Source organism: Eschrichtius robustus, chromosome 5 (genome assembly GCF_028021215.1).
Source record: "Eschrichtius robustus isolate mEscRob2 chromosome 5, mEscRob2.pri, whole genome shotgun sequence".
NCBI lineage: Eukaryota > Metazoa > Chordata > Mammalia > Artiodactyla > Eschrichtiidae > Eschrichtius > Eschrichtius robustus.
This window is the reverse complement of record NC_090828.1, coordinates 28,500,896-28,510,891: the sequence shown is the minus strand read 5'-3', so window position 1 is coordinate 28,510,891 and position 9,996 is coordinate 28,500,896. Positions and strand designations below refer to the sequence as shown.

The 9,996-nt window shown below is 41.1% G+C and overlaps 1 protein-coding gene across 1 annotated transcript; it reads right to left on the bottom strand.

The window, feature by feature from the left end:
- Positions 1-507: 507 nt before the first annotated feature.
- Positions 508-2,903, bottom strand: LOC137764770 (gamma-crystallin F-like). The gene is made up of 3 exons (XM_068543808.1): positions 2,895-2,903; positions 2,572-2,814; positions 508-780 (listed from the first exon to the last, which is right to left on the bottom strand). Exons 1-3 carry the CDS (start codon positions 2,901-2,903, stop codon positions 508-510), a joined length of 525 nt encoding a protein of 174 aa, XP_068399909.1.
- Positions 2,904-9,996: the final 7,093 nt, after the last annotated feature.

Genomic DNA, 9,996 nt, shown 5'->3' with positions numbered 1-9,996 from the left:
GATCCTCAACCCATGACTGATACTTTGAAAACACTAATGTACAAGGTCCAGATACTCAGTAATAACTAAGGAACACTTACATTGTAAGTTCTTATTATATATCCGTTGCTTTGTGCCTGGCATCGTTGTAAGAGAATTACGGCTATTAACTTAATTAAGCCACATTTAATTCCTATGAAGAGAAAAGTATTATTACCCCCTTTTTTACAAATTAGAAAACTGAGACACAAAAATGTTAAAAGTGCTAACTTTCTCCATTGTCTATAGCTAGTAAGTGGATGTGGACCCAGGCATTCTGGCTCCAGAGCCTGTCCTCTTTTAACTGCTACCCCACACCACCCTTTCCACTGATACATGTAAGAAAATCCACATTATTCCCAGCTTTATTTTTGCTGAGCCTTTCTTTCCAAGGAATCTGAAAGGAAAAGAAAGCTACATAACTGCAGGAGACACACAGGAAATATTTTATTCGCTTCCAGATGGAGAAAACGGTAGAGTAAAAATATTTCAATAGAAATCCACGGCCCTCCTCAAGGAGCCCACTCTGGCATCCAGGGCCCCCCAGTCGTGGTAGTGCCTGTAGTCTCCCGGCCTCAGTAGGTACTGCCGCCCCCGGTAGTTGGGCATCTCGTAGAGGACCCACCAGCCCTCCAGCACGTGGAGGGAGTGGATCTCACTGAAGTGGAAGCGGTCGCGGAGCGAGGAGCAGTCTTCCGTGAGCTCCACCATCTGGCCTCGGTAGTCCTCCCGCTCGTAGATCCTCAGCCGGTGGGAGCTGGTCTGGGTTCAGCAATCAGCAGATGGGAAGAGTCAGAAAACCTAGCCTTTAGCAACCAGTCACTCACACCGCTGGGGGAATGGGCATTTTTTTTTAATCTTTTCTATATCAAAGATGACAAATTAAAAAGACAGCCAACAACAGGGCTATATATGGGTATAGTTGGGTAGATTGCACACTGCCAAACTGAAGAGGGGGCCATTCACATAGATCAAGATATGCATGGTGTTCCATAGTTTTCTAGGGCCACAACCTACATGAATCATATTTAGTACCTACTCAGTACCATTCTTAAGTGACAGTTTTTATATATACTTTGTGCTCTCTCCTTTATAGACTTAAACGGTGGTCTGGAGCTCTCCTTGGAGGATATAAAAATAATTAGATATTAAAATAAAAAGACAAGTCTATCCCTGGCAAAAGGCATTATTTTCAATCTCGATAGCATTAGAAGAGGCTGGGGAGAGAGGAAGTGGAATTGCTTTCCCCAAAGTGAAGCACAGATGGTGGCAGTCCAGCCCAGGCAACTCCTTAATCCCTTCCTTTCTGCTTTGAGTCCTGCTGTTCTAAAATCCTGAAAAGCAAGAGCTATCGTAACAATTAGCTTTCAGTTCTCACCTCTAATATATGGTCTGGCAAAACACTTTTAGGTAATTAATAAAAATAGAAGCTCAAGATCATGAAGGAGGCCTGTCTAGATCAATAGATTATAAAACCTTTAGAAAAATGGAAGGGCAGGCTGTCAGTCCTGGGCAAATCCTGTCTGTCTCTTCCAGAGCACTTGTTCTTTTATCTGCTTGTTCCTTCCCAGCAGGTACCCACTCAATTCCTTCTTCTTTCTTCCACCATTAAATCCTCGTTAGGAAAGGTTCTCATAAGCAATTCATTCTGAGGTATAAAAAATTGCTAATAAGGTATCTTCCATGGTTTGCAGAGGACTCACATGTGCATTATCTAATTTGATCTTCACAACAGCCTGACACACGTGGAGCAACCATTCTAAGTCTTTTCTTCTTTTAAGAGAAACTAATGACTAGAGCTTTCCGGCTATAATCAAAGAGTCAGGGCTGGAAAGTGAAAGCCCAGATTTCCAGGCTCCTAATGCCAGTCTGGATCCTATCAAGGCTTTCAGCCCTCTGAGGGGATTTCAAACTTCCCCAGAGTGGTACATTTTCCACAGGACTCTGTCATAGGCAAATTAAAGCATCCTTAACTGTGGAATTCCAGGCTGCTCAGGCTTTACTTGGGTAGCAGTGGGCTTTGCAGGTGCTACTGGAATCACATTGTTGGTTATTTGTTTTGCCTAACCAAAAAGCAGAACTTGAGGGACCCTTGATGTTCATAATGGTTAATATTTGGAGGAGGGGGTAGTTTGCCAGGTGCTGGGCAACCTCCTTTTGACCTCATCCCAGCTCGATGAACCAACTGCCCTTATTAACCCCGCTTTACAGATGAGGAAGGAGAGAAGTAGCCCAGTAACTAGCCTAAGGCCACCTGAGTGTGAGGAGTTCACCTGTTGCTTATTCCTCAGCGGTGGCACAGACACTCTAGTACCGTGCACCACTTTTGCCCAGTAGAGGTGAGTTTAATTTTAGCAAAGGAGAATACAATTCCAATTAAGAGCATTGCATCACTCAATTTTTCAGTGGAAAGAAACCTTAAAGATATTAATAAAGGGAAAGAGAACCCGGTTAGAGCCAGCAAAAGAAGGCCACCGTCCTGCAGCCTGACCACTGCGTCTGGAGCACTGGTGTGACCGGAGGGCACGGCAGGCCCAGGGGAACCGGACTCACGTGGGGGATGAGGCGGCAGGAGCGGACGGAGTCGTTGAGGCCCATCCAGTGCTGGTAGTCGGGGTAGTCGCCGCGCCGCAGGAAGTACTGGCTGCCCGAGTAGTTGGGCTGCTCGTAGAGCATCCAGCAGCCGCTGTCCACCCGGATGGAGTTGCAGCGGCTGAAGCAGGGCTGCAGGTAGGAGTGGTCGCTGCTGCACTCGTAGTGGCGGCCCTGGAAGCCCCGGTCCTCGTAGAAGGTGATCTGCAGGGAAGGGAAGGACAGGGCTCAGAGGCCTGGCCTCCAGCCCGGCTGCGGGCCCCTCCCGCCGGCGCGGGGCTCACCTTCCCCATGGCTGCTGGATGCGGGGACGCGAGTTCAGTGCGGAGGGGCGGGCGCGCGGGTCTATATAGCAGGAGGGCTGCTGCGTTGGCAGGAACGACACAAAAGGGGCCCCCGGGTGAGGAGGATTTCCTCTCTCTCTTCTATATAATGACGGCGGGGGTGGGCGGGGGACTTATTGTATGTTTTCTCTTAGACTCTCCAGAGCTTTCGAACTGATGACCCGCGTAAAACTGTCACTTGGTGCCTCTGGGGCCTTTAAATGAAGCCTATTCAGGAGATTGGAAGCGAGCAAAAGCGCCTAACCGGGTTAATACTTGCAATGAAATATTTTTTAACCTTTTTGAATTTCGAAATGATCTCTTTTTGAGGAACAGCACCGGGTAGTGACCGGGTCAGAGGTCAGGATGGGCTCCAGCGGGAGGCGTTTAGATGAGAGAGCATTTCCCTGGTGTGAGGATGTGGGACGTTGGATGCACCTGCCTTCTCCGCAGGACGTCTGAAGGAGGATGGGATTCTCCTCTAAGAGGACCTCCTACCAGCCTCCCCGCTGATGAGCGGGTGCAGCAGACAGCACACCGGAGGAAAGGTGATGGGGGTTGGACCCCAGGAAGCCCTGTTTAAGCACCTGGCTCGGCTCTGCTCCCTGGAGACTGGACCAGGGCCACCTCCCGACTCAGCCGCTACCTCTAGCCCACCGGCAGGAAGCCCGCAACTTTGGAGTTCACGAGGGGACTAACGGGTGGTTATTACTCACACCGTGACTTTTCATTTAACCAATAATTTTGCAAACCTGGTGCTAAGGTTAATTAGTTCTAGCTGCTGACAAATTCAAGTTAACATGCAAATGTAACAGATTTAAAATCCTACAATCTTGGGAAGATTCTGCCTTCTCTACCTTCCCCAGCCCTGGGCAAGCCTGGTTGCTCTCTAGTTAATGCTCTGGTTCCAGGGGCTGCAGGCTTCCTTCCTTCCCCCCGTCCATCCCCCCAGCAGCTTCCGGTGCTCCACTCTTTAGAACAGGATTTCACAACCTCATACTATTTTGACATCTTGGGTCAAAAAATTCTCAGTTGTGAGTGTGTGTCCTGTGTATTTGAGGATGTTGAGCAGCACCCCTGGTCTCAACACTCTAGATACTATTTGCATTCCTCTCAAGGTTGTGACAACCAAAAAATATTTCCAGACATTGCCAAATGTCCCCTGGGGGAGTGAAATCAACCCTGGTTGCAAACCACTGCTTTAGAAGGAGCTAGTCCTCAAACAGATATAACCGTGATACACGTGTCTCATTCCTTAGTTTGGATTCTTGCTACTTAAGTCTAATGCTAATAAAATTGTTTGCCCTGAACAATTTTATTTGAAACACATAAATTTAATAAGCCTTATTCACATTCTTTCTTTTAAAAATTCTAATTTTATAGAAAATTGAAAACTATAGAGAAGTAGAAAGGAGGAAAAAATTAAAACCATAGTACCGTATTTTAAAGATCACTGTGGATGAATATTTTAAGACCTCCTTTCAGTTCTGCAAGATGAAAAAGTTCTAGAGATCTTTGCACAAGGACATCCATACAGTTAACACTACTGTACTACGTGGTTAAAAGATGGTTAAGATGGTAAATTTAATGTTATGTGTTTTTTATCACAATAAAAAAGACACCTCATTCCTCCCCTGCAAAAAAAACGCTCTTAATTTTCACTTGTTTGATCTAATACTTTCATTTCTAAGAATTTGTCCAAAGGAAATAGCTAAAGGTACATGAAAATATGATGCACGGTGGCATTTTATCAGACCACTGTTTATAATACAAAAAATTAATGGGAACATATGTATATGTATAACTGATTCACTTTGTTATAAAGCAGAAAATAACACACCATTGTAAAGCAATTATACTCCAATAAAGATGTTAAAAAAAATTATATACAAATAAAATGTCCAAAATAGGGCATTAATTAGGTAAGTTATAGAACATTTCTTTGATGAGATGCTACACAGCTACCAAAAATCATGTTTTCAAAGAATTTAAGGATATGGAAAATGCTCACCACATGTTAAAATTTTAACATGAGTATATTATACACTGAAAACTACAAAACATTGCTGAAGAAAATAAGATATAAATAAATGGAAAAACATCTTGTGTTCATGGATTGGAAGATTTAATATTGTTCAGATATGAATACTTCCCAAAGTGGTCTACAGATATAATGCAATCCCTATAAAATTCTAATGATATTTTCTGTGGCAGTAGAAAAACCCATTCTAAAATTTATATAGAATCTCAAAGGATCCCAAATACCTCAAACAATTTTGTGTGTGTGTGTGTGTGTGAAGCCATTTTTAATTTTTATTTATTTATTTAATTTTGGCCTCACTGAGAGGTTTGCAGGATCTCATTTCCTGGACCAGGGATTGAACCTGGACTACCACAGTGAAAGTGCTGAATCCTAACCACTAGACCACCAGTGGACTCCCCCAAAACAATCTTGAAAAAGAAGAACAAAGCTGGAGAACTCACACTTTCTGATTTCAAAACTTACTACAAAATTTACAGTAATCAAAACAGTGTGGTACTGGCATAAAAATAGACATACAGACAAATGGAATAGAATAGAGAACACAGACACAAACCCTTACACATATGGTCAAATGATTTTTGAGAAGGTTGTCAAGACCATTCAATGGAGAAAAGACAGTCTTTTCAACAATGGTACTGGGAAAACTGGATATCCACATGCAAAAGAATGATGTTGGACCCTTACCTTACACCACATACAAAAACTAACTCAAAATGATTAAAGACCTAAATATAAGGACTAAAACTATAAAACTCTTAGAAGAAAACATAGAGGAAAATCTTCATGAGATTAGAATTGGCAATGATTCCTTGGATATAACACCAAAGCATAGGCAATAGATAAATTGGAGTTCATCAAAATAAAAACTTTTGTGCATCAAAGGAGACTATCAACAGAGTGAAGAGGACACCAATGGGATGTGAGAAAGTATTTACAAATCATATGTGATAAAGGATTGATATTCAAAATGTATAAAGAACTGCTATAATTCAGCAACAACAATACAACACCCCCCCACCAAAAAAAAAAAAACCCAATTGAAAAACAAGGCTTGAATAGACACTTCTCCAAAGAAAATAATACAATGGCCAATAAGCACATGGAAAGATGCTCAATATCACTAATCATTAGGGATATTCAATCAAAACTACAATGAGATAGTACTCCACACCCATTTGGATGGCTAGTATAAAAAGCAAAATCAAAACAGAAAACAACAAGTTTTAGAGAGGATGTGGAGAAATTGGAAAGCTTGTGCATTGCTGGTGGGCATGTAAAATGGTACAGCCACTGTGGAAGACTGTATGGTAGTTCCTTAAAAATTAAACATCAAATTACCATATAATTTAGCAATTCCACTTCTAGGCATATACCCGAAAGAATTGGAAGCAGGGACTTGAACAGCTATTTGTACCCCAATGATCATAGCAGCATTCTTTATTATAGCCAAAAGGAAGAAACAATTCAAATGCCCATTTAGGAATGGATGGGTACACAAAATGTGGTATATGCATAGAATGGAATATTAATCAGCATTAAAAAGGAATGAAATTTTGATAAATGCCACAACGTGAACATACCTTGAAAACACTATGCTAAGTGAAATGAGCCAGACACAGGACGAATATTATATGATTCAATGCATTTGAGATACCTGGAATAGTCAGATTTATAAAGAAAGAAAGTAGAAGGGTGGTTACCAGGGGTTGGGGGAAGGTGGGAATGGGGAGTTATTGTTTAATGAGTACAGAGTTTCAGTTTGGGATGATGAAAAATTTCTGAAGATGAATAGTGCTGGTGGTTGCACAATGATGTGAATGTGCTTTATGCTGCTGAATTGTACACTTAAAATGGTTATAATGGTAAATTTTATGTTATGTATATTTTATTACAATTTAAAGCATCTTCCATGAGCAACAAGAAAAAAGGGAATCAATATGAATTTTTTCAATATTAATTTCTTGATTTCAGTAATGCTACTGTGGGTTAGGACTCCACGCTCTCACTGCCGAGAGCCCAGGTTCAGTCCCTGGTTGGGGAACTAAGATCTCACAAGCCGCGCAGTGCAGCACACACACACACAAAATCTACTGTGGTTGTAAGAAAACATTAAAATGGGAAAACTCCTAGTGGTTGAAAGGGAATTAAAAAGCATTTAAAACAGAGTTTATTTTAACTTACTTATAGTCCTCTTACTTTATAAGAAGGGAATAATTAATATAATTAATGTCTTAAGAATTTTTTTTACATTTCCCTTCTTGGGCTTTCTTCCTCTTTCTCCCTTTATTCATTCCATTCTGACTATCTTACACCACCAAAGCTTACATTCAAGAACTGGTAATATTTCAAGGTCCTCTTTAATCCTGGGAATTAGTGCTCTGGGCACAGTTGTGCTGTAGGCAAACTTGTTGGTTGATTTCCTTCACCCAACCTTCCTTGTGTATTGCCCTGCTTGCAGCTAGCAGCTATGGTTTCCAGGGACACCAGCTTCAGGTTGATGAGATGGTGGGAGATGGACAAAACTTGGGGCCCTGACAATATTGCTGAGCTGCTAAACTAACCATTCCTAAATTCCGTGCTACCCTAGGACTTCCTATCATGTGAGCTAATGGATTTCCACATTGTTTATCCATTGCTATGGTGTTTTGGCTACTTTCAGTCTAGTGTATGCTAACTGATTCAGATCCATTTTTGGCCAAAGGATTGGGGTGAATTCTGATCAAGCTTTGGAGGATGAGTAGCTCACTGGGTAGAAGGTGGGGAAGAGTAATCTGGGTGAGGAAAAGATGTGAGCAAACTCAGAGAGGTGTGAAAATGCTTAACGTGATTGGATGACTTGGATGAGATGGAGTAAAGGACAACTGGGGTCAGGTAATAAGAGAGGAAGTAGATAGGCTGGGGCCAGTTTCTTGAAAAAGGTAGAATTTTTCCCTGTGGGCAGTGGAGCAATATCAAAGGTTTTTTATTTTTTATTTTTATTTTTTTAATATCAAAGGTTTTTAATCAGGGAAATGACTTGATCAGATCAGTCTTTGAGTACAAACGTAGTCGCCACTCCTCCTTTCTAAGATTCTAGCAATGAGAGTGCAAGTAAGAAAACAAGCAGTAGAAGAACTAATGTAAGTGAATATAGTGTTATACTTCCCTATAACCTTACACAGGCAATATACTAACACACACAGATATACACACATATGGAGAGTATATGTATACAGTTATATAAATATATATAACTGTGTGTGTGTCATTTGTGCATTTATATAGACAGAGAATGCAGCTTTGGATTATCCTATATATTTAATTCAGTCCTGGTTGGTTGGTTGCTTACCTCATGGTAAGAACCTGTAAGCTGGTGCTGTCGTTATTTTGACAAGCATCTTCCTGATTCCACAATGGAAAATCACTGATTTTCTGAGCTGTGAGTTCTGAATTCTGATGCCACTTCTATTATTAACTGTTTGAAATTAGAATTGAACCTTAGTTTACCTTACATAAAATGAGTGATCTAGGTTAGATGATCTCCAGGTCTGAAATATGTTAAACACCATATTACTTCATTGTGCTATAGTGACTTGCTTTCCTCCCTCCCTCCCTTCTTCTTCTTCTTGGCGGGGGGGATTGTCCATTAGGAATTTCTTTGAGACTCTGAATAAAGTTCTAAACAGTCACCTCGGAAAAAGTCACATATACTCTGTGTCAGCTAGAAATGTGTATTGAACTACAAGTAAAAGAATACCCAATGGTGGTGCCATAATCAAATGTGGGTTTACTTTACTCCCATTACAAGAAGTCTCAAGGTAAAGGGTTGCTGGCATTGTGTGATGGTTAATTTTATGTCAACTTGACTGGGCTAAGGGACACCCAGATAGCTGGTAAAGCATTATTTCTAGGTGTGTCTGTGAGGGTATTTCCGGGAGAGATTAGGATTTGAATCAGTATACTGAGTAGAGAAGACCATCCAATCTGTTGAGGGCCTGAATAGAACAAAAAGGAGAAGGAAGGATGAACTCCCTCTTCCTTCTGCCCTCAGACATCAGCACTCTTGGTTCTCAGGCCTCTGGACTCAGACTGAATTATTTCACCAGCTTTCCTGATTCTCTAGCTTGCAGATAATGGGACTTCTCAATTTCTATAATCACATGAGCCAATTCCTATAATAAATCTCCTCATCTATATCTATATAGATCCTATGGGTTCTGTTTCTCTGGAGAGCCCTGACTAATAAACATTGGTTCAGGGGCTTGACCACATCAAGGCCAGCATTTCTGAAACTGTGACATTTCCCTCGTACTTGTCACCCCTTGAGTGTAAAATGTCTGAAATAAGAGGGAATTGTGGCACCAGGGCAGCTGCTCCCTTTCATTAGGAAGGCAAAAATTTTTCCAGAACCATCTCCTCTCTCCCCATCAGCATTCCTCCACTTAATGTTTCAATGTCCAGAGAGTGTCATGAGACCAGTTCAGCATCAAAATCAAACATGAAAGAAAAAAAAAAAAAAAGGCAAAATAATGAAAGGAGAAAAAAAAAAAAAAGAGAGAGTCTGCCTGTCAGAGATTTTTGAACTCAATTTTGCATACAATTTAGGGAATTCAAAAATCTTCTGAAGCCCATTGTAGCCAGCTTCAGAATCCCTGATTTAACAAGTGGGTCACACTATCTCTGAGCCTCAGCTTTCAGATCCTCACTCCTCAAAGAAAAACTGAAGAGATATCTCACTATCTGGTTTGAAGCAGCAATGTGTTTAAAGGCCGGAGAATCAAATAAGATAATGTATTATGAAGTGTTTTGTAAACTGTAAAGCTCTGCTTCATTTTAAGGCATAGTTCTATTGTGAGAATTTTCTTTGTTACCCGTAGATCATACACCTTGATTTCCACGTGCATCTTGTGTGTATGTGTGTGTGTGAGTGTATAAATAAAATAATAAATGTAGGACAAAAAGGAAAAACACAAGCAAACCATTGCCAGGAAAACAGAAAATATTTTATTACTTTCCAGATTGAGAAATGATGAACTTATT

Excerpts from the sequence above, each read along its gene's own strand:
- LOC137764770 (XM_068543808.1), bottom strand. Across the intron at positions 781-2,571 it reads CCTGCCGCCTCATCCCCCAC|ACCAGCTCCCACCGGCTGAG; the intron begins GTGAGTCCGGTT and ends TGCTGAACCCAG.